Source organism: Nelumbo nucifera, chromosome 5 (genome assembly GCF_055504915.1).
Source record: "Nelumbo nucifera cultivar China Antique chromosome 5, China Antique-T2T, whole genome shotgun sequence".
NCBI classification, from domain to species: domain Eukaryota; kingdom Viridiplantae; phylum Streptophyta; class Magnoliopsida; order Proteales; family Nelumbonaceae; genus Nelumbo; species Nelumbo nucifera.
In genome coordinates, this window is record NC_142653.1 from 40,489,413 (window position 1) to 40,515,152 (window position 25,740).

General features: G+C 35.9%; 2 protein-coding genes across 10 annotated transcripts in view; one reads left to right on the forward strand and one right to left on the reverse strand.

Annotated features, from left to right (window-relative positions):
* The first annotated feature begins 1,919 nt into the window (after positions 1-1,919).
* LOC104587566 (uncharacterized) lies at positions 1,920-3,776 on the forward strand. The gene is made up of 3 exons (XM_019196035.2): positions 1,920-2,187; positions 2,289-2,707; positions 3,226-3,776. The coding sequence occupies exons 1-3, from the start codon at positions 2,014-2,016 to the stop codon at positions 3,665-3,667; spliced, it is 1,035 nt and encodes a 344-aa protein (XP_019051580.2). The 5' UTR covers positions 1,920-2,013; the 3' UTR covers positions 3,668-3,776.
* A 16,252-nt stretch (positions 3,777-20,028) lies between these two features.
* The window catches only part of LOC104587549 (aldehyde dehydrogenase family 3 member H1-like), a 34,296-nt gene continuing 28,584 nt past the window's right edge, over positions 20,029-25,740 (reverse strand). For all 9 annotated transcript variants that reach the window (XM_088887789.1, XM_010245202.3, XM_088887785.1 and 6 more), the window contains 7 exons: positions 22,105-22,311; positions 21,832-21,947; positions 21,591-21,695; positions 21,334-21,506; positions 21,140-21,230; positions 20,829-20,978; positions 20,029-20,411 (listed from right to left, as the gene is read on the reverse strand). In XM_088887789.1, coding sequence (XP_088743915.1) covers positions 20,163-20,411; positions 20,829-20,978; positions 21,140-21,230; positions 21,334-21,506; positions 21,591-21,695; positions 21,832-21,947; positions 22,105-22,311 — 1,091 coding nt within the window. In that variant the 3' untranslated portion in view covers positions 20,029-20,162. The remainder of the gene's footprint in view (positions 20,412-20,828; positions 20,979-21,139; positions 21,231-21,333; positions 21,507-21,590; positions 21,696-21,831; positions 21,948-22,104; positions 22,312-25,740) is intronic.

Below are 25,740 nucleotides of genomic sequence, written 5' to 3' on the forward strand. Positions count from 1 at the left end.
TCTTGGTTGTTGATCATTAACCCTAACAGGTAATCTGGTCTAGTCGATCTTCCATTGAGCTCAACTCCATACTAATTCAATTCTAAGTGAGCAATGGATGTTGGCCACTGCGCTTCAGGGACTAGCCTGGTTTTCTAGCACCACAAATTTCTTTAGAAATATCAAAAAGAAAATGCAATAAATTACTACCAGGTTAAGGTTAATCTGACTGGAGCCAGAGATAACCCGGCAACCAAAGCACTGTTCCTCTAGCCATCTTTATGAACCAACAATGGCAGAATGCAAGAGAACAAGGTGCCCTTATGCTGAATGGTAGTAGTTGCTCCAATTTGTCTCCCCATCGGGGTGTAAGACAAGGATGCCCATTATCACCTTACCTCTTTATTCTGGGATTGGATATACTCTCCCGATTATTCTTGTCATCTCTTAATACAAGAAGGATTTCCCCATCTATCTCACACCCAGGTGTTTGGATTCGGCCACCATTCTCCAAACTCAAAATTAACTTTGATGGCACAACTTCGATTGCAGGACTATACTATCTCAATCCCCTCAATGCTCAGTGGCTTAAGCTCCTAGATCAGCTAACAAAGTGGCCCATCGCCTAGCACACGTACTGCTTTATCTATTTCTCATTGCCATACTTGGTCTAGTCTGCCAGAATTTCTCACTGTTTGTATCCAGAATGATATATTACTGAGCATCTAATCGACTTGGCCTTGTTAGGCTTCAAATAAAAAGAAAAAAAGAAAAGAAAAATCTTTCCTTATCAAACATGAATATCCAGAAAAAAGTACTACCAAAGACAAGTATTACAGATTAGGGGTGCAACTTGGATGAGCCCAACTGGAGCCCGGACTGACCCAGGCCACAATTTTACATGGGCTGGGCTTGGATTTTCAGCCCTTGAGATAGGTCTGCGTCCAAAATATGCATACATGCATACATATACATATACATTATCAATTTTTAGCATAAACAGATTGACCAATCCAAACCTGGCCTGGGCCCGAGCCCAACTCGAATGTATCAAATTGTAGTGCAGGCTGGGCTCGGGTTGATAGTTTGGACTTAACCTCAGGCCTGGGCTTTAGGTTCAATTCCTAGGGTTGGGGTTGGGCTTGGGTTGAACTAAAACCCAGCCCAGCGCCCCAGCCCGCCAGACTTGCACTGCTATTACAGATTAGAATCCGTGCCGTGCAGTACAACAGATCATATCTGTTTTTTTTAGATAAATTCTTTTGATAATGTTCCAAGAAATTAATATTGCTTTATTCAAAGATCAATTCTCATATACAAAAATTACTTTTATTAAATTAAAGTAAATATGATTCATTTGACATTATAACCTTTTTCCCTTAATAAAGTAACAATAACCTAAAGTAGTCCTAACTATCCCCCTTGTTTGGACAAGTTTATGTAATCAATTTCTTTTGATTTTATTTGGTATCTTTGCAGGATAATTTTACAAAATAAAATGAAGATATTAACTATGAGTAATCTTTCATAGTAAATTTAACCCTCTCATTAATTTATAACTTTTTCGGTATAGGATTTAATTTCCATGGTTTAATTAAAAGCCCCCATAAACCCTAAACTCATACCCTATTGACTTGATGGATCAGATCCCTCAATCATCCATAACATTTTTTTTTTATTATCTGAGGCTAGCTAAAAAATCAATATTTTGATAAATAATCCCTTGCAATGAATGTCTGATTTGAGATCTCTCAAGTTATCTAGGAGGATAATTAAACAGAGATATTCTTAGCTAATAAAGGGATATATCCATCTAATCCAGCTATAATTGAAAACAAACCCGCCTGTTGTCCATCTCCTCTAAACGGATTGTACCTAATAAAAGGCCTAATAACACGCTTCATTTTAGGCTTAATTACCTCAACATTCTCTGGCTTCAATTGTGGATGCCCTCCACCACCTCAATCTCCTCCATTTCTTCTTCCTCTCTCTTCTCATCCCTTCTCCTTCTTCTTCATCTTCTTCTTCTGGACCATGGCAGATCATCAAGCACGCTCGTCCTCGTCGGCAGACTTCTACAACATTCTCAACGTGGCTAAAGGTAGCACCATTCGAGATGTCTGCAAGGCCTATAAATCTCTGGTCATGCGATGGTATCCTGATAAGAACTCTTCCCAGAACAAAGCCATTAGCGATGGGTCGGATGAGGTACGTAAGTCCTTGCATGTAAGAATCCAAATCCATGCACGAGTACGTATTGGTTTGAAATCTAACGATTTATCTTCTCCTCTGTCGTTCACTTCCGGCAGACCATTAACGGCAAGAAACAAGAAGATGGGAGCTCCGGTGGTTCTTCCCATCACTCCAGTGGTGGTTCTTCTCATTATTACTCCAGAGAAAGTAGAAAAGGAGGATCATCAAGAGGCCGAAGCTCTGAAACTCCCATGCGCGCCTCCAAGTATCCAAGCGTGGATGATCAGTTCACCACCCGCTCGCTTCTCTCCAAGAGTTCAAGCCGGAGAAGCCACACGCCCACGCCTAGCCGCACCTCTTCCTCTCTCACCAAAAGCATGAGCCAAAGGAGCACCACGCCCATCATGTATTCCTTCTCCAGGGCTCGGAGAAAACCTGCGCCCATTGAGAAGCAGCTCGAGTGCACTCTGGAGGAGTTGTGCCATGGGTGTGTCAAGAAGATCAAGATCACCAGAGACGTGGTTTCAGATGTTGGGTATGTTCCTTTGGGCCAGATTCTTTCTTTAATCTGGTTATTTGTTGAAGGGGTAGATAGGAATAGGATGAATTAATTGATGGGTGGATGGATGATGCATTTGGGATAGGGCTGTCAATGGGTCAGCTTGTTAGCTTGGATTGAACAAATAAACATATAATTAAAATGCATAGTACTAATTGTATGGTACTTGTAAATTAATTGTTGTTTATTAGGGCTGTCAATGGCTCAGACAGACCCAATTGAATCAATTTTATGGTACTTGGTTGTTCCCAAGTATTAAACCCCAACCGAGATACCCCCAGTCTAATAGCTTATACAAATGGATATATTTAATATTTGTGTCAATATAACAATCAATATGTTTACTGTCCATTAGATTGTCAATTATAATCAGGTCTTATTGGGTCAGACCGATAGCTGTTGCCACAGGTCTTATTGCTGTAAATAAAGCTCTTCTCTGATGTTCTTTCACATCAATATGCATGATGATATTTATTATCTTTTCTGCTTCACAGGTTAATTGTTCAAGAAGAGGAGACGCTTAAAATAAAAGTGAAGCCAGGATGGAAGAGAGGAACAAAGGTGACATTTGAAGGAATGGGTGATGAGAAACCAGGGTCTCTCCCAGCAGACATAGTGTTCTTAATTGCAGAGAAACACCACCCCTTGTTTAAGAGAGTAGAGGATGATTTGCTGTTGACAATAGAGATCCCCTTATTGAGTGCTCTCACAGGCTGCACCCTCTCGATCCCTCTCTTGGGTGGTGCAAAGATGAGTCTACAACTCAAGGACATCATATATCCTGGTTATGAGAAAATCATCCCAGGCCAAGGCATGCCTGATCCCAGAGACCAAGGAAGGAGAGGAGACCTGCGGGTCAAGTTCCATATCAATTTCCCTACACAATTAAGCAATCAACAACGCTCAGAGATTCGAGATCTTCTTGGAGATTCATGATCATCATCGATTCCGTTTTCTCTTATGTTTATGCCAATACACAATTCTTGTTCTGTAACTGTACCATATGCATATCATCAATATAAATATGCGGGTGGGTTTTGGAAAATATTGATATAGAACAAGGTTCAAAGTATTGATACATCCCGATACGCCAGAAAGGATTCTGGTATATATATATCGACACTTTGAACTCCTACCCACAACTGTTTACATGTTATCATTCATGGGGAGATGTTTTCAACGTACCGTTGTAGTGTCTTATAAGTAGGACATCCGGATTCTTTTTTTCTAGTTCTTTTCTTAAATAGGTCCAGAGTCGATTTAAACACCATTTAATGTTTAGAAAGAAAAAACCTACCCATATCGAAATTTTAAACCTTGATATATACTACTTTGTAGCTTTGCATCCCCAAGAACATCACTAACAAAATGGCTTACAAGCTAGGGGTTTAGTAGATTTAGTAATTTCTATCTTGAACTTATTTTGAGTTAGAGTACAGGCCAATTGATTTATTTGTCATTTAATTTCTTTGTTGGATCTATATCCATATCCATTAGGTTGGATTGAAAACGTTTCCAGTTTTTCGATAAGAAGAGAAAAAGATTCCAAAGCTGTGTTTCTAATTCGATAACCAGGAGAACCAAAAAGAAAAGAAAACACACAACATCTCCATGATCATTTATAACATTTTAAGCCTGCCAATATAGTAAACTATTTGCTAATGCTACTACTATTGCTAAGTAATAATTCTTATTTACAAGGATACATCTATTAATTTATTTTATTAATAAATTTTGACTATAACTACATATTAAATTTTATGACATTATATTGCTATTAGATTTTATATCGATTTAATTCATTTCATTAAGATCAAATATCAAGGTTGAAACTAAATTAAAGGGCTATTATATGAAACTCCCCTTATATGAAGGAAGTGTGGAGTGTTCTCATTCCTCCTAAAGTTGGTGTGTCCCACTGGAAAGTCTTCATGGCTTTCAAAACCGGACTGGAAAAATCAGGAATTGGCCATCTGACGGTTCTGCTTCATTTTAAAACCATTTTTTGGCCAAAAACTAGTGATTTGGTCAACGAATTGTTAACTCGGGCAGTCAAACTTTTGATTTGAACAACGGTTTTTGTCCATTTTTTATTTTTTTGTTAAAATGGATTATCTGTTCAGATTGGATGATCAAACCGTTTGACCCAAGAACCGGTCCCCAAAACCATTCTCTGTCTGATCCGGTTTTAAAAACCTTGGGCGTTCCATATTGGTGTATCATGCGTAGATTGAATGATAAGACTACTTATCATCTATTAATCTTTCGTTAATTTTTTTGTTGTATTGTTGTATTTAGGACTAGTTTCTTATTGTTTTTGGGTGCAGCTGTGCAAATGAACTTCTCCTATTAGTTGGCCAAAGAGAAGATAAAAGATAACGAGGAGATGAACAAAGCCGCATTGATATGGACAATTTGGAATAAAAGAAATGCAATACATTGAATCTATTCAGACTTCACAACTAATGATATTATAGAAATTGGGGTGCATTTGCATAACCATCGGATAGGGGATTGTTGAAGCTGAGCTTTCATAGAAATAGTCTTAGGGTATCTCAGAGCAAGGAAGAGCTCGTGTGAGGGTTTATGGGGCCTCAATCAAAGTGGAGAGTTGGGCTTCCTTGATGTGGAAAACACAGGTTAAGCCACAAGCGAGGCAGTTGGAAGGAAACAAACTTCTCCTAATTTTCTCTTCAGAAACGGAAGCGACTGGGGCATTACTCTCTGCCTCTGGGAAGGCATGGTTCATTGCCTCTCGTATTACCCTTTCCAGGTGGAGCTCTTTAGGTTGCAGCGATAGGCAAGCAATCGGTTATGGACACTGGTGGGTTAGAGTATTTGGAGTACCTCTCCATGCGTGGTGTACTGCCGTTTTCAAGGAAATAGGTGATGCAGCGGGAGGTTTCATCGAAGCGGATCCGAGTAACTTGTCCTGGAGCAAGCTAGACTCACTTCGGTTACTAATTTGGAGCAGGTCAGTCTATGACGTTCCAAAATTTGTAGGTTTAGAAATTCTGGGCACAAGTTATGTTCTTCGCCTTGAAGTCGAAGATGGTGATAGTAAAACGGGGAAGCGGAACTCTGCTTCAGACCCTTTAAATGGAGAGTGGTTAAGAGAAGGTGCAACCTGCGACACGGAGAGGCTTTGTCGATTCTCAGGCGTTGGGGATCGTCGCTCCGATCAACCAACATCGGCGGTAATTAGAGGTGCCCAAAGACCTCCACCTATTTCGAAGGAAAACGGAGGTCCTAAACGACGTCGTAGAAGGCGTTGCAAAAGGATCCACTAGTGTTCCAATCGGTGGATAGGGAAGGGGTTGTATCCTCGACCGCTGGTAGTCTCCTGGATAGCCCATCACCGTTAACCCTCCCAATCGTTCCTCTATTTGTCAAATTTTGAATCGTTGCTTCGTCCTGAACTGATGAACAAGCACGCATTGAGAGATCAAGTGGGCCCCCATCACCTTAAGCCCAAACCTAGACAGAATTCCATCTTTTAAAGGGCCTCTAACTTCAGGTTATTCAAATGTGGTCCATACGAGCCTACGAGGATTATTGGCTTGCACTCGTCATCAGGCCTAAGCCCATGTGTTAGTGATGCAAGGAGGTTGGTTCCACTATGCACTGTGTGGAGCAGATTCAAGCCCATTCTTGGGCCCACAAAGAGTGAGAGAGGCTTTCGCCTGATCTTCCATTATCTCAAATGGAAGTCCCTGAGTGTCAATCACATTTGAATCCTTCGGAGGAAAACCCTACTCTTTCTTCGGATTTGGTGGGTGGATCCCCAGCATCCGGGAGAGGCAATAGTCAGTCAGGTTGAGAAGTTTATGTGCCTCCGAAATTTGCTTGGGGTGTCATTAGACGAATTGCAGGACGTCCAGGTTCGTGAGTGGTTCAAGTCAAAAGGTTTCAACATGACCGAACTGATTCAACCAATCACAGTAGACAGCTCTGTTGCAGAAGATGAGATTGAATCCTTGAGCTATAGCTCGGATTGGTCATCCGATAGTTTGGATTACCTCCCAGGTAGCAGAAAGCCAAAATACTTGGATTTGTTCTACGATGTAAAGGTTACAAATCTGTCTAATGGCTTGAAAGGTAATAGGAGTGTGAGAAGTGTAAGAGGAAGAGGTAGAGGAAGATTTGCAGCCTTTTCTAGGTGGTGTTTCAGTTGGTTAATTTGTATGCCCTCCTCTTGTTTTGGTGTGCTGAGTTAGGATAGTACTTCTGTCCTATTTAGGTTGCTTTTCTCTTTGGGTGGATTTTTGGTTCTAGCCTTTGTTGAGGCTTGAAGAGGTCTCCGAAGGCCTGCCTTGTCTTGGAGCTTGGCGGTAGAGGCTTGTAGAGGCCTCATTTGTATATTTTTTGCTTTTCTTTTATGGGTTTTCAATAAAACTTTACCTTACCTTTAAAAAAAAAAAATAGAAATAATCTTAGGGCCTGTTTGGCACATCTTCTTATAACTCTAACAATTAAAAGAAAAGATACATTGAGCTTTTGATATAAGATCTGGGCAGCCCGAAGATAGTTTGGCAGACGCGCATTTTTCCATGCATCTGCCCGTATCTTTCTACGTGAGATTAAAACGCAAAAGATGCGGGAAGTTTCATTTGAAGCTTCCCGAAATGGGCTTTTCGTGTCTTTTCGACTTATTGTCTTTTGGCGGCTAGATCTTCCATGAACCAAATAGAAATAGACCAAAAATTAGTCTTTTCAGCTTGTAAACAATTGAAAAACCGCACGAAAAGATACATCAAACTGGCCCTTAATAATCCTAGATCATCTAGTATAAGGGGAGCTTTTAGGAGACGAAATGGAGTCATATTGGTGATGAAAGATGGTAATGCATTATAGAATTATTTAGGTGGCATTCATATTCAAGGAATATGCGGTTAACTATTCAATGGGTACAAAGATTAAGCTAATATCTTTCCAAACAAAGGATAATTATGAGACAATTATTTTGGGCTCAAATGTAAAAGAAAAAATTGAACCAAAAATAAAAAGTAAAAGAATATGTTGTGGGGAGGGATAGGAGGGACTATCCTCTATTGTGCTGTAATGTATAGAAAAATCTCATAATGTACACTTTTGTTTATTCTTTATAAATTTTTCTATTATTTATCAAAAAAGACTTTTTATGGGTCCATCTTGAGAGCCCTTTTGTACCTTTTTCTTTTGTATTTTAATAAATTCGTTACCTAACTTACTTCTTTTCGAAAAAACCCAATGGTATAATAATGACAACTTAGATCTTGTACCCACACGTATGTATACATGGGAGGACATTTAACCATGATGCAGATATGAGAGATGTTCTCAATGTGTGATTCTAATGACGGGTGGGTAGGTGTGAATAAGGTTCTTGTGGGTAGTAGTAGATCTGATCTTAGTAATGAACCCAGTGAGCTGAACATGGCTGTAGGGCCCACAATGAGAAATTAAATGGCTGTGAGGCCTATGTATTTTATTACTCGTGTAGAGATTTATCATTGGTTGCATTCAGCTAATAGGAAATGCAGGTTGTGTTTGTAGTGATATAATACATTGGTTGCATTCCCCCTAAGAGCAAACCAGGTAATAGAAGTCACTCTAGGTAATGAGTTTTAGGTTATGTTTGGTTTGAAATGTTGTGTTTGTATATGCTTCCCTACCTTTTCATTCAAACCAAACACAGCCCTACTGTCCTACTCCAGCCATTCATATAGAATTCAAGACATAAAAAATGTATTTGAAACCATCTAAAATAGAAACTTTTTTTCCTTTCTTCTTTTTTTTTTGAAAATTCTACCGTACTGAAAGATGTTTTGTGATACAAGTTTGGGTCTATTGACCACAACACATTGCTTGCCATTCTCATTCAACCGCACATTGAAAATATCAATGACCACAATACAACCGATGTTTCATATGTGCGACTGGGGAAACATGGCCAGCCATATGTTGTACTCAGTAGATCCGAACTCTTGTGATGATACTGGTACCATCAGAAGCTCTAGCTATAAAGGTTGCACCAAGTGTATGTTTTACGATCACAAAGTACAGTGGCCTGGGGCATGGGGGTGCCACATTTACAGCCTATAGTGCAATGTTCCTGATGCATGACCACAAAGGCTGTTGTTACTTATTGTTGGGACTTAATCCAAACTCAGTTGGGACAGGAGGTATTGGAGGGGCTTTTACAAATTTCGAGATTAGGCTAATTAGGTAGGTCTAATCCTACAGTGCACAACTCCTACAAGATCGTAAGCCTTCTTCGTTTTTTGTTTTTGTTATTTTTTTTTAAGAGTATAAAAATTCCTATTTTGATGTGTGTGGATCAGTGGATGGATGGGCCTGGGAGGTGGAATCAGTCAAATTCCATGGTATTGGGTCCAGAACAGAATTTATTTCTATCTTCACTTAATGATCTGAAGTATCTAAAAGGAAGGTTAATTGTTTAAGTATACCTTATTAAAGCAATTAACTGTTAGGATTAATAGACAAAATTGCCCTTATTGTTTTTTAAATTTTCAAAACATGCACTTAACTATATAATGGCTTGAGCATGTTGGCTCATACTGCATGCACCCTTGGCCACAACAGTTCTCCGCAGATGTCCCATGCTACTTCCTAGACCCAACCTGCCATTTTTCATAGGGCATGATAACTTCATTGATTAATTTAAGAATACAACTATCACCACACAAAGCATGGTGAACCTTTAAAAGAAACAGAGTTACACATAAGCCAAAACAATGCCTCCCTATTGACTCCTTTTTTGCTAACGTGTCACCCATTCCATTTGCTGACATATCCTCTTGTCCATCTAACTTGCACCCCAAGTTAAGCTTGGGGTTCAAATGGATCGCATCCAATTTTATCTGTGATTGGTCAAATTTGGATCACCCCTGTTCGGATCTTTGGATTAGATGGAATCGAATAATAGGATCCAATTAGAAATCAGATCGGTTCGGATCACCCCATCCGATCCGAGAATATCCGATCCGATATATGTTATATATTTATTTATATAAATATATATAATACATATACATTTATAAATATTATTTATATTGTATTTTTATAAATCTGTTATATTATTTATTTTTTTATAAAAACATGTATATATATGATAAAAATAATTAAAAAATACTTGTATATTTTGTTTTTATTTATTTAAATTGGTATATTTTATTTTTCTTTTAATAATTTATTAATTTTTAAAGAAAACAAGTCGGATCGGATCAGATCCAAAGATTCGACTTACCGATATGATTCGAATTCAAATCGAAGCCTATCAGATCTGCTCAGATCTTCGGATTGGATCAGATCCACCATGAACAGTGCCATATTGGATTTGGATATACATACCCTAATTCGAATCCAATACGATCCATTTGCATCCCTACCCAAACTCCCTTGCCATACATCCCTCTCTTATATGTTGTCTAAATTGTCAAGTGCCCAAACTTCCTGTTTGCAACCAACCTATTACCAACTTGAAATCTCCTTCACCCCTAGCTATTTCAATCCTCATTATTTAGCCAATCTAAGACCTTGAGTAGAGCCAAAACTTCATCCTTAAAGAATCTCCTACCCCAATTAGGCTAGAGTAAAGGCCTATCACTTTTCCTTCTTCATTCCTAAACACACCTCCCAATTAATTCCAAAAGGGTTTAGATTACCTCTAGAAATTCCATAAAAATTCAGTTTCACCATACAAGATAAAGGTGGGAACCAGCTTTCTTGAACAATGGGAGAAGAGGAAGATGATGCTTCTATAGTACTCCAACAACTAAACAAGTAACCTAAAGAAAAGTCCTTGAAAATATCCAAAGTTTTCAACCAATGTATTATCTTGATGGCTATGCCTTCAGTAAGCTCTTTGGTTCTTTCTTGCCCTTAGAAGATCCTATTATATTTTTCTTCCCAAATCGACCACAATATAATTTCTCTAATTGTTCTTCACATCACCCTATCCGTTTTCTTTAATTGTTAGAAGAAGCTAGAGTCAAAAAGGTTCACCACACTCGAGAGAGGATTCCACTTACAACAAAAAAAAGAAAAGAACCATCCCCAAATACAAGAAACAAAAGGATAAGAGATTAATATATGTCATTATCTCACCACTCCTCAAACAAAGGCTACATATATGTGGGAGAGGCACCAAAAAGGCCTTTTTTTCTTTGAAGCATGTCAATAGTATTAATCTTTTGAAGAACCATTAGGGATGGCAATTTTCTCCATTCCTACCAGGTACCTGGCCTCCCCGTAAGGACAAAGAGTACCTTAGTAGGGATAGGGGCGGGGATGGGAATTAGTAGGAATACCCAATTGATGAGGACCAGGATGGCAATGGGGAGTAAAGTCCCCACTCCACCCTGACCTTTATTATATATAGGGTTGCAATCAAATCAAGCATTAATTGAATAATTCGAGCTTGAATTCAATTAAGTTTGATTCAAGTTCGATTCTAATTAAGCACAAGTTGAGTTCAAACCTTGGGGTAAGCTTGATTAGTTATTCAAGTTCAAGTTCAACCAATAAAAAGAAATATAAAGAATATTATATACTATATATTATAAAAAAATATCATATATATTATATTATAAAGAATATTATAAACTATATTTTATATTCTATATATAAAAATATTTTTTATATTCTATATAATATAAGAGTATACTATATGTTATAAAAACATCATATATAAAACATACAAATATATTTATTTTTTAGCTTTCGAGTTGAGCTTGAGCTCACTGAATATTTAATTCAAGTCGAACTCGAGCTCGAACAAGAAACTATTAGTATTTTAGTCGAGTTGAGTCAAGACATGTCAAAGTTCGGCTTGGCTCGGCTTAATTGTACCCCTAATTATATATATAAACATATGTGATATATTATATTAAATATATAATATTATTTATGTTATTTATAACATTATTTACTATTATTTGCATTTTAACTTTTCCTATATTTTAAATAAATATTTTTCCAAAACAAACTTTTTATTAAAAAATTTAGGGATTCAAGTCTCCAATGAGGAACTCATCTCTATCGGGGACTAGGACAAAGACTATTTTTTTTCCCTAATAGGGGTCGAGGTTGAGGACAAGGATTAACTTAAACTCGGGGTCAAGGATGAGGAGTTGATCATATCCCGCTATCATTCTTAAGAACCACTTCCTAATAGAAGAAACTAACCTTTCATGCTATAAGAACATAACACACTTATTTAAAAGGAAAGAAACGAGCATGCTAGCAGACTAACAAAAAAACAAGAAAAGAAACCTAAGTACTCTAACCAAATTCTGCTATCTAAAAAAGATTGATCTTAAAACACACTATGTTCACAAGTGATAAAGATCATTTGCAAAACCTACCTCTATATCCCTTAAGCCCAAATCCAAAGAGCCCTTCAACATACAAAGGGAAGAAATGACCTATGATTTATTTGAAGAGAGGGAATACATACTTGGAAATATATCTTTAATAGGAGTGTCCCCAATCCAAGTGTTCTAGAAAAGAACTTTGTTACCAAAGCAAGCATCATATCTAAGAAAAGGCCAAAAGGCATGAGGACACCAATAATGGCTTTTGAGGGAAAGAAAAGAGAAGCCCTATGGTCAAGACCAACATCCCATCCATTAATTGTCATTCCATGAATGCACACTATCACCTTGTGCCACAATTTGTCCTACTAGTTCCTTAGCTTAATATTACCAATGCCTAAGCCCCCTTGTTCTCTTCTCCTAGACACAACTTCCTACTTCACTAGATGGTTTTTTCTTGAATTTCATGGCTTCCAAAACAAAAAAAAATCCCTCATAATCTTTTCAATCTGGTTTTCAACCTTGATAGGTAATTTAAAGGTGAATAAGAAATAAACCAGTAAGTTGGTCAATATAGACTTATTTAAGGTCATTCTTCCCCTAGTGAAATGTAATTCCTCTTCCACTTTACTAGTCTCTTTGTGAATTTTTCTAAAATTGGGCACCAAAAGCTTTTTGACTTAGGATTTGCCCCCAAATGCAAACATAAATAAGTCAACAACCAAGTATAGACCTCACAGCCTAAGGTTCTAGCTAAAAACAACACATGTTCTTCCTACCAAGTTACTCCTGTTATACAACTCTTACTCTAATTTATTTTCACATTAGAGACCCTTTCTAAATGTATCACCAACAAACTCAGATTATCCATCTCCTCTAAATCTCCCTCTCAAAACAAAATGATGTCATTTACAAATTGCAAGCGAATTACAATCACCTCTTGCCTCCCAACCCTCTAGCCTCTCATTAAGTTCCTTAATTCAGCCATAAAAATCAAGGCACTCAACACATCCACTATCAAGGTGAAGAGGAAAGGAGAAAGAGGATCTCCTTGTTGAAGGCCCTCTTATCATGGAAGAAATCTCTAGCTATACCATTTACCATGATGGAATAGTGAGAAAGAGTGACACGCCCATTAATCTATCTATACCATCTCTCTCTAAATCCTCTATTCTTCAACATTTCTAGAAAGAAACCCCGATGCACCAAATCATACTCATTTTTTAAGTCAAATTTACAGATCATACCCTTATTTCCTTTTCTTTTTCTATAATCCAGACACATATTGACAATTAGAATTTGATTAATGATTTGTCTTCTAAAGACCAAAACCCCTTGATTCAAGGAAATTAGGGAATTGGTGAAGGCCCAATTTAGTCCAACCTCTCTTCGTCTTAGATTAATTGTAACTACAAAGTTATCAATTAATTCTTATATGCACTCCAACTCTTTATTTTTCCAAATTGTGATGATTCCCCCTAAGTGCCCCCCCCCCCCCCAAAGATTGTGCAAAGGCCTTAAACCTCTAGTTAACAATGTACTCCTCACCCATCTCCTATCCACTTTGTATAATTTTGATTCTTGTATTAACACTATATCTAGCTTCTCTTTCTAAGGAATTCCCTAATCACCAATCTTTTTCTTGAACTCCAAAACCCCTTAGATTCCAACTAAGAAACAACCCATAACAATAATACCCCTTACTAACCCATTTTTCTTTCCTTCCTCTCAGTGCACCATTTATCATAATCCACTTTACACCTTAGTCTCTCCACCAATCTTAATTTCTTCTTCCTCTTCTTAGGTGTTTTAGATTCAATTTTTTTTCTTATTTCCTTATTGTTCCAAAGCTATCTTTTTTTTTTCTCTTCTTCCTTGTTTATTTTTTAGGATATGCAAATTCTCCTTCCACTTCCTCATCCTTATTTAGGTTAGTGCATAATTTCACCTCTACTAGAAATCTAAAGGTCTGCATTATTAAACACTAAATCCTCTCATCTTCCTCTTTAGATCCTTCCAAGACCTTTACATCTCCCAAAACTTATGTTACTTCTACAATTCGATGGGAATGAAAACATCAAGATAATAGATATTAACACCCACAGGTAAATACAACAATTGGGGAAAGGGAATTTTTAGTGCAAACAAAATTAGAAGGAAGAGGGACTTGACATATCAAACCAAAAACAACAGGACCTGATTGATCTTAAGAAACTCGTAGGTTGTGAAGGAGAAAGCTTAAGCTGGGAATATTCTCCTCCAAATCAACTTGTGTGGTACTAGTGGTCCTGTGTATAGTCACTTGCCCTCTAAAACCAGTACCAGTACTCCTTTGCCTTTAGCCGATGCATTCACCTCACCCTAGGGATCACCTTCCAAACCTAAGATTTTTGAAGGTTCCAAAGATTTCCCAGTTTGGCTTGGTAATTCATCTCCAAACAACAAATGTGCTCTAAGTTCCGTGTGGCCAAGAAGCTCTTCTTTGAACTGCTCTCTACATTATTGATACTAGATTCCACATAATAGCATTCCTCTTCCTCCTTTTCTTTTTTGCAATTTACCCAATCTGAGTCATAATGCTCTTCTTCTGCTTTTCTTCGGTCGTAATTAGGATTTTTACACTCTAGAGTTATGGAATAAGTAACCTCGACCTTTAGGTGAGTTTCTCCATCATGATTTCCCCTAAGCAGGCCAATTTCGAAACCAGTTTCATTTGGGAAGATGATAGACCTAAGGAATGGTCTACCATCTCTCTCGCCCTACCTCTTCTCTCTAATTCAATCGGCCTACCCTATTTTAAATTGTGTCTAGCCTTTTTACTAGGATTTGAGCCCAATGGCAGATCCACTCAAACATTCCTTTAAAACCAACTTACTTTCCCTAAAGGTTTAGGCCCAATGGCGGGCCCATTCGAGCATGCCTTTTAAGACTAGCTAATCTTTTTTCATAAATCCATCTAGTATAACTAGTTCTGGCCCATTTGGCTTAGAATTAGGCCCAAGATTGTGTAAATTCTTTAGCCCATCACAAGGTTATTGAACATTTGGCCTTGTACCAATTCCACCTACTAAAGATTGGTCGTAGGTTCTGTACCGCCCTACTTCTTTGTCTTTTCTTGCATGCCCAAATGTTTCCCCTATAAATCTCTTTTTCATTCTTCTTTCCTATATCTTCCATTTTCATGCAAATCTCAACTAATCCTTGGTTTCTACTTAATTTGTTTTCTCAGTATTCTCTTCCTCCAATCTCCTAAAACCCCTCCATAAGATAGCTTCATTGGAGATCAAGAGCCAAGATATATAAAAATAGCTATGAATATAGATTTCAACCTTGGTATTTTTCAAGTATGACTCCATTTAGGCTTATGGACACTAACCGGATGTCTAAAAGGAAGACACCAATAAATTGAGCATTGCAAATAGAATCAATAGACTCGAAGACCTATCTCTTCCACAAGTGGAATGGCAACCCAACAATATTTACCATAGCTCCACCTAGCACTTTGGAATCCTTCCAATTTGAAACAAGAGGTCATTTCATAACTGTAACAACTTCATTTCTACTTGAAAGTTCAATGCCTTAACTTCCGACCAGTCAATAATAGTTTTGCAATCTTCAAATAGCATGATTAAAACTAGGCTCTTCAATTTCAAATTTTTAATTAAAGTTATTGATATCTCTTGTCAGTCATTTGATTTCTTCTTTACTATTGCCACTAGTTTATTTCCTCAATCCACCTTCTCACTTTTGTAGTAGATTTTACCAATATCCAAACCATTCACTAAAAGATTTGCTCCCAAATCCTTCTCTTAAGTTGATTCCTCCACCTCTTGTCTATCCTTTTTAGCTCTTTTCCTCCATTTGTCTTCAAAAACTCCTACAATATTTGTTTGATCTCCAGCCAACTTGAATCATTCCTCCTTTCAAACAAACACATCAATTGTTTCCTCCTTTCTCCAAAAAACTCATGCATATCTAAGAAATTACTCTTGTTGTTCCTTCTTCTCTCTAGAAAATACCTTCTCTTTGCTACTTCAGCTTTTCCAATCTACCTCTCTATTGCTTTAAAGTGCACCCTCTACAAAGAGTTTGAGCCATTCAATCACCTCACACCCAACTAATAGTATCGTGACCTTCCACATCTCTCTAACTTTTAGAGTAGGTTTTCCTTTCACTTTAATCCTTTTAAGTAGTAGGTATTTTGCTCCAACTTTCAAAAATCCTCTCCAAGTTGTTTGTTGTACAAACTCCACTCTTTATCCTAACCATTAATCTAGAAGCAACATTTAACTTAACATGGATAATGAAAGTAAGACTATAAATTAGTGAGTTGCACCCAACTTGTCCTTGTCCAACCATTCTAAGGTTTGTTGGATATGAAAAGATCCTTCAAAAACATTTACTTGTTTCTTTCAATAGCTAGAGTAAGGCAATAGCTCCAATTCAAAATCCTATCCTTTTTGACAAAATTCTAGTTTTTCCTTCACCATGAATTATTCTCCCTTGCGTAACTTGAAATAATTAACTCTAAGTTGCCATTAGATTCTTCCCCAGTTTTAGTAGTAATCTCTACAAATCATCTAAGAAATAATTTTTAAAATACTAGGAGGGCTTCATATCAAATGGGAACAAGTATGCAAACCTAAAATACTAGGAGGAATTGGTATTGGGAATCTAACAAAGGAATACAACTCTGGTAGGAAAATAGTTTTGGAAATTTCCTCTAAAAAGAGATAAATTATGGCACAAAGTCATTGAAAGCAATCATGGTACAATAAAAAATGATTGTAATGCAAATTTGGCATCTCATGCTTCTTCAAGTTCCCTTGGAAAGTAGTAATAGAGGTGTTACCATTTTTTAAACTTCACTCGTTCTAATGTAAGCAATGGGGAGATAGTTTTATTATGGGAGAATCTTTAGACCGAGGATTTACCACTTAAACTGTAATTTCCCTTATTCTTCTCTTTATCCAATTACAAGGCCAAACCTATCTCAAAATTTGGTTTACCCATGAAACTTGGTTTAAATTGGGATTTTGGTTTTAAAAGGGGTCTGGGAGATGATGAATGTGACTCCCTTGTTTTCTTGCTATCAAATCTAGAAAATGTCTTTTTGGACCCTAACTCTCCAAATGAGAATTTGGTTCCTCTTTCTTGATGGCCTTTTCTCTAATGCTTCTTTTTTTAACCTTGTTGTCTTATCAAAAACCTTGGGCTATGTTTGGTTCCAATGCAATTTTATTTGCACTAGTACAAATGCATGGAAGTGCAAATGAAAATAATGTAAATTGTCATTTAATTTTATTTTGGATTTTACTTTAATTTAATTCATTTGTACTGCAATCAAACAAAATAAGCTAAAATTTGGAACAAAAATATATCAGAATTTACACTCAAATAATTTGAACTGCCATAGTTTTGTATCAGTGCAAATTTATTTGCATTGCAACCAAACATAGCCTTGGGGAAAATTTTCCCAGTAAAAGAAATATGGTGCAGACCTATACCTCCTAAAGTACAAGCTTTGTATTGGGAAGTTCTCCTTGGAAAGATTAACACCTATGACTTGCTATAAAAAAGAAGGCCAAACAAATCCCTCTCTCCTCATGTGTGTATCATTTACAAAGAAAGTGGTGAGACCCTTCCTCATTTACTTTTTGTCTACCCCTTTGTGTCTTGTATTTGAAAATACATTTGTTCTCTCTTTGGTTGCAAATGAGAACTCCCACAGGGTGTGGTAGGCTTATTCAACTCTAGTTTCTTAGGCAACATAAAAAGAGAGGAAGAGTATTGTAGAGGACAAGAGAAGTGTTTATTTGGACTGTATGGAAAGAAAGAAATCAAAGAATCTTTAATGAGAAGAGCAAATCAAAGGAGGAATTGATTGAAGCCATAATAGTAAAAACAATACATTAAATAAAAACGTTGGACATTTTACAAGAATTCTCAACAAATAACATAATTAGGCCTTGAATTGAAGTAGCACAAATAGTTAGACATGCAAAAAGTGTAAGAATGGTTTGGAAATCTCCATCTTTTAACAAGCTAAAGTTGAACTTTAATGGTAGTCCATTGGGTAATACAAGAAGAGTAGGAAAGGAAGGTGCTTTTAGAAACCACTAAAGAGTGGCATTGACCTAAATTTTAGGGCCAATCGATTTTGGAGATTCAATATAGGTTGAAGTTATGGCTCTCTTACATGGATTGAGGCTTGTAGGGCCGATATACACCATACCGACCAGGCGACCAATACATAGTGTCTTCTATTAAAAATGTAAATGATCCTAATAGCATGATTTGAACCTAGATCATCTCATGCATAGCATTGAAACTATTAGCCATCTCATGCCTTGTGATATTTAGCGAAATAAGCTTTTTATATAATTCTTATTAACTTGTCTATCCAAACAAATAATCAATACTTATGTTCAACAACTTCAACTAAAAATTAAATGAAATAATATTAAAATTAGTATTTTAATAATAGAATAATTACCTTATTCCTTAAAATTTATAAATTTGTGCATGATATATATCTTACAAATTTTATATATTTTATAATTATTAATTTAGGTTAGATGATAATATATTTATTATTTACAAAAAATAAAAATAAAAATTATAAAATATTCAAGAATATAATATTAAATATAATCTATCAAATCCACTAATTTACATTTATATGAATAAATGATTTTTAATTTCAAAAATTTTATACAAATAAAAATTTTAATGATGAAATAATTATTTTAATAATTAAAAATTATGAATTTTCATATGATATATATATATATATTAGAAATTTTAATAGATTTGATATATTTTAATTTAAAATTATATATTTTTATAAATTATTAAATTATAATTTAATTTTCATTTGAGAATTTAACATTTAGTTAACTTTTTTTGTTAATGTTAAAAAGTAAAAATAATAAAATAAAAAATAATTGATATAATAATTAGGATAAATATAATAGGTCCGTCTTGGACTCTTAATGCATTGTATAATATCTATGCATTCTGATATATTAATTAAAATATTTTTTTATGTACACCATTGAATATATATTTCTTATATATTTATACATTATTTATGGCTATTTGACCATAAATTTAATGTATTTATAAAATTTGTATGTTTTTCCCTAGTGTATCCAAGCATTTTTCATATTTTTTGTCTGTATCTATACATTTCCAAAGCAAATCCTTATTCATATCCATATCCAAATTGTCTGATATGATATTTGATACCGATACTTTAATCCCCGTGCATTACAACTCGGAGTAAGAGACTTGGAAACTAAAAGAGATCCATAGTTGGTCATTTCTTGGCCCAGGAATTTCAACTCAATTCCTTAGAAATACAAACACGCTTTCAAGGAAATTATACCCAAGAAAAGAAATTCAATTCTATTTTTGGATGGATAAGGCCTGCAAATGGCTTGGTAGATGTTCAAGCAAAACAATGAGTTAACAGACCTAGTCTGTTTTGGACAAATTTGTAACCTAATGTACTTTCAGCTATTGGCAACTTGTTAGCTGTTTTGGATTCTGTAACCGTGGCTTGAAAGTTTTGGGGGATGGCACATCAAATTGTATTAACTACTGCTTTAATTAATTGTAATAAAATAAATCTCCTGCCAACCAAAAAAAAAAATTGTTAAAGTTCTCTTTGCATGTTCTTTATGTAGAATTCACTGCATTTAGAAAACTCCCTATAGCTGATTCACCATTGCAACAGAAGTCCAGACTGTAAGTGAAATGATTGAAGAATTGCATAAAAAAACTAAGCCAGAGTTTGTCAAGAAATCACTGCAATAGAACAGCTTGAGGGGTCATGGGATTTTCTGATTTTACAATGGCATCCCAACTCTCAAAGAAAATACTGATTGTTGAATGGCTTCTAGGGTAGGGAGACTTTTAAAATGACGATCAACAGTTGGTTCATAGGCATAAAAGAGAGCAGTGCTGCGAAGAATATCATGCAAATCAATTGATTTGTATTTGTAATAAGGTAAATATGAATGCATTTACATCCAATTGAAGTAAAGGTGCTTTCCCGATACAAATATGTATATGAAGCAAACTTATTTAAACACTCCATTTGAGCTGGATCATTCAAGCTTCTTTTTTCCAAATCCAATCAAAGCAAGAATTGCGCCAATTATACTGCCATCCAAAATGGCCCTCAATATCCTAAGTTTTCCAGGTGTATATGGTGGGTACCTTACAGGTGCATCCCCATAAAGACTTCTGTATAAAACTGCCTTTTTGTGGCTAAAAGCATCAAATGAGAACTTGCCATGGTATGAACCGATTCCACTCTCTCCAACTCCTCCAAATGGTAAAGATGGATTTGTGAGCTGCAGAATCAAGTTGAAGGCATATTTCTCAGTTTTATACATAAATATATGCATGGCTGTCAAAACATGTAAGAATGCATGGATGAAAAACAAGCATCCTTGAAATCTTCACAAAATTATAGTGTGGCCATGTATTGGAGAAGGGTACAGAAGGGTTCCTTGTCATCGGATCCAATATCGTGTAATGGTGTGGCCATGTATTGGAGAAATTGTTACATGGTGATAACCAAATTACATAGCAATGTGGCCATGATGTTGGGTGTATCTGTAGGCAATTATGATAATAGCCATCTTCTAATTAGATAAAACACCACCCAAGTATGTATGTATGCATGTCATGCATATTCATCTACATGTTTGTATGTATGGATATGCATGTAAAAATGCAATTTTTTAAAAATTAGGTAGGATAATCACATGCACAACAGTGTCGTTGATGAGCATCCCTCCTGCAGAAATGTTTTCCACAAATTCCTTCTCAAGCTTCTTGCTACTGGTGAAGAGATATGCAGCAAGAGGCTTTGACCTTGATTTTATGATATCAAAGCTGTCTTCCACCTTGTCAACCTTTTCCAAGCCAGAAGAATACTAAAATCAATTTCAACCTTTTAAGTTTTGCATAAAATTATAGGCCTTAAAGCCCAAAAGATTATAGAGACAACTTTACCAAACTAATGGGGTGCATGTTACCAGGAGAAAGAATTTCTGTTATAGGACTTGGTTCTCACCGTTATAATGGGAAGTAGAGGTCCAAATATCTCCTCATTCATGATCAGAGAGTCTTCTGGAACATCCAACAAAATGGTGGGAGCAATCATTCTGAAATGGATTGAACAAAGTGATAACAGCCTTAATGCTTTGTCCCATATACTGTAGCTTATTAACTGTCAAAATAACATGTAATTGGTATAATAGAACTCACAGTCTGGTCTCATCTCGTTGGCCTCCATGGACAATTTTTCCAGAAACTTTATCCTCATCCAATAACTTTGCCAAGCGTGAAAAGTGATTTGAATTAACAATGCGGGACAGGTCCTTTGATTCCAATGGATCCTTCCCAAAGAATTCCTCTAGTATATTTTTCAAACCATCAATCTGGACAAAATGTAGCATCGGTGGGAAAATAACTTAGAGAAATGCATCGTGTGAAAGCATTCACTCAAAAACAGGCATGCATACCAATGTTGGAGCATAAGCTTTTGTGGTTATAATGTAATCAGGAGCAATGCAGGCCTGTCCATTATTGCAACCCCACTTGCCTGCAGCTATCCTCCTTGCTGAAACCTTGGAATCAGAAAGACAATTTTTATCAGCATAACAAGTGTAATAAATAATGCACCATTCTTAGCAGGAAAAAGATTAAAATAAAAAATAAAATGGCACCATAACATGAGCTCTCAAGGAATATAATATTTTATACTTTTAAATTGACATTTGAATCAACAACAACTGGAGATTTTCCTCCAAGTTCCAAGATTACGGGTGTGAGGTGCTTTGCAGCAGCAGCCATCACAATGCGTCCCACTTTTCCATTACCTGCACTTTTTAAGATTACGCTTGTTAGATTAAAATAATTCCCAGAAATCAATTCAAGCAAGGACACTACATCATCCAACTGTAAGTATTATCTCTGTTTGCGTAGCTCTATAAATTTTTTTTCCAAAAAGGAAATAAATAATATACAGATAAAAACCTGTATACAGTATTTTATCCCATTTTTGCTCCAACAGTGCAGTTGTTTCAGCAACAGCTCCCTCCACAACTCTTACAGCAGAGGAGTCAAGATAGTCCTCTAATAACTTTGCAAGCAATGAAGATGTGGCAGGAGAAATTTCTGATGGCTTTAAGACCACAGAATTACCAGCAGCAATAGCTCCAACAACTGGATCAAGAGATAACACTGGAAAGGGAAAAATCGTAGTAAATAAACATTACATATATGTTTTTATTTGAAACAAACACTCTATTAGCATTAAAAACAACATTATATAGAAGGATGATGTGTTGGATAACAATGACATGATGGATGACAGCAAGTATATCATTAAACAACAAACCAAACAATATGAGACAGCTGAAATTAAAAGGTAGGAAAAAAGAGAACGGTTTCACAAAATCATATGGTTGGCTCATTAGAAAAAAATGGTCTTAAAATTCGTAAGGAGACCAATGACCTAGACTTTTCATAATGACTAACATCAATTTTCACATACTGCAGCATTGTAGATAATCTTTTCAAGTAAACAACAATACAAGATTAATATTAGAGTTAGGATGCACGAAAAAGATGTTGAATAGACTTCAAAATCTTGTAGAGATAAGAGAGTTAAATTTCCAGGATACAAAGTAGTTCAAATATCTGATCAAGAATTCACTGAATACATTATAGATAACTCCAAAGATCCAAAACAGAACCCCACATCCTTGGTGGATTTTTTTTACCAGTAAGGCAGTAACTGTGAAATTCCATTAATAGAGAATAGTAAATAGTGAAATACAACAAAATATACAAACAAGGAGAGATAAAACATCCTCTCTCTCTCCCAAAAAAGACTCTTTCTTATTTTTATAATTGTGCCCAAAATAGCCAATCTCTTCCTCCCACTTGTTTAGCTAATGCATCAGCAGCTAAGGAATTGATGCTTCTTTTGACCCATTGGAGTCTCACTTCCATGTTTGCTGTCATCCATTTGAATTTCGTTCTTTCATTATTGCATTTCCATAGTTTTAACTCCTCACTTCCACATCCTTCATGGACCTTTAGTAGCTAGTGGATGCTTGAATTTTTAAAATTAGAAACCAAGTCGTTAGTGTGTTATCATCATCATCATCATCATCCATGCCTTATCCCAACTATATAGGTCGGCTACATGAATCCTGCTTCACCAATCCATTCTATTTAAAACCATATCCATTGTTAAATTATTAGTGCTTAAATCATTTATTACTACTTCTACCCATGTCCTTTTTTGTCTACCCCAAGCTCTTCTAGCCCCTTCAATATGTAACAAAACACTTCATCTAACTGATGCAGTTGGTGGTCTTCTATGCACGTGCCCAAACTTAGTCTACTCTCTCTCATTTTATCACCTATTGGAGCTACTCCTAGATTCCTACGGATAACTTCATACCTAATCCTATCCTTTCTAGTTTTTCCGTTCATCCATCTTAGCATTCACATTTCTACCACATTCATTTTCTGGACACATTTCTTAACTTCCCAATGCTCTGCTCCATACAGCATAGCTGGCCTTTACAACTATTTTATAGAATTTTCCTTTTTAATCTAAGTGGTATTCGCCTATCACATAAAAGTCCATATGCATCCCTCTATTTTTGCCTATCATATTCATTTTCTAGACATGTTGTTTCTTGAATGCCTAACACTTTGCTCCATACAACATAACTGACCTTATAAGTTACAACTGTTTCATAGAATTTTCCATTTAATCTAAAGCTCCTAGTGTGTTATCCAAGATCGTTATGAAGAAAGAAAACAACAATGTTAAATGGAAGTTGGAATTTGAAGAATACTTGGTATAGGATAGGTTTTGGAATTAAATGGAGATGGAATATGGTTTGCTAAAAACACGAACACTATTGTTCCAAAAAAAAAATGCCAAAGGTTAGGTCCTTAGTCAGAACATCCCTCCCAGGACACCAGATGACTGAGACCAACATTTGGTAATGGCCTTTCTTTGATGGAATTCAGCTGCCCTTTTCAGAACCTAGAAGCACACTCATCAAGGTATATTATTTCCATTCTTATTTATCATGTAGTGAGGTTATTAGTGGTCTTATTAGAACCACAGCATAAGAGAAGGTAGTCAAAGGTTTCTTTGTGGGTGGTGAGGGCATCAGGATATGTCAACTTATAAGCCAGTAATGAACTTCTTAATTACCCAGATGCCTCCTCTGTTTTAAGCTGGAATCAAGTCTCGGAATCAATTTCTTAAAAAGTGGCATTTTGGTGAATAGGTTTAGTTAGCAGACACTTGAGTGAAGGATGAGCATGACCACTCTTCGAACAAGAATTTGGACCTTCCCTTCGGGATCATAATTTTTTAAAATATCTTCCATATTTGAAATCCCTTGGCTCAAGGTGATAATGGATAAACAATCAGATCCAAAAAACAAAGATTTCCACTTATACATCCAACCAAGAAGAAAGCACTTTTCAAAATCTATAGACAAATCAGAGAGCTTTTATCCAGATACCAATGTTTTACATGCCAAAAAGGATTAGAGTTTTAGTTTCTAAAATGCTGGTAATTTTCAAAGATACTTCAGTTATCAGAATTGCTATAGATATAGTTTAGGATTTAGTACTCTATTTCTGCTAGAAATAGAGTACTGTTCAAAGATATTAACTTCATTTCATCCTCGGACTGTGGTTTCATTATACACTCTTGGGGGTATCGAGAATTTTATATATTCAAGAAAAACATAAAAAAGAGAAAGATAAAAGAAAGAATAATAGTTGTAGGCCTGTGAAAGATGGGATGTTAAGAGTTCTTGGAATGGTAAAAATTATATCAATAAAATGGCTTGGTCACCTAAATTATAATGCAGTATATTTTAGATCAAGTTATATATGAAGTGAGAGTAACCATCAAATATTTTACCAAAGTTCAACTCAAGTTGAATGATTTGCAAAGCTCTCAGGTATGTAAAATACTAAACTAGTAATTGTAAAGTTCCATATCAAGTAGAGTCAAAGTGAATCAACTTCGTTGGTATAGACAAAAGAAGAGGATGATGAAAGTGTTGAAAAGAAAAAAAGAATTTCTAATAGAGTTGGTGGGAACACCTAAATTCCATATCCTCTCCAAAACAGATGGCACACTATTCTATTTTTTTCTTTAGGAGAAACTCATGGAAAAATTTATTGATTTTGTCATTTCAATAGTGTGGATTTGATGATGTGCATAAATCTTTTGATGCATATCCAAGATTGGTCCATTGGAATCTTCCAGTATATAAGCATTAGATTCTTGAAAAGATGAAACCTTTCATAGTGTGTTGGTGTATATGGAAGGGAGTCATGTCATCATTGAAGGAGGAAAATTTGAAACAGAATTTGTTATAAATAGTCAACTTGTCATTATTTGATTGATTGTTCATACACAAGGAGATCAAGGGTCTGACCATAATAGTTTCTTTTATAGATGATATGCATTTTTTCAGGGTAATTACACAGAGCACCTTTGGTGCATCCCTTGTTTTTCATTCTAGAATATTACATATAAAAGGTTTCATCATCACCTTTGGGATGACAAAACCTTTTATAGTGTGTTACTGCTGGTGTATATGGAAAGAAGGGGATCGT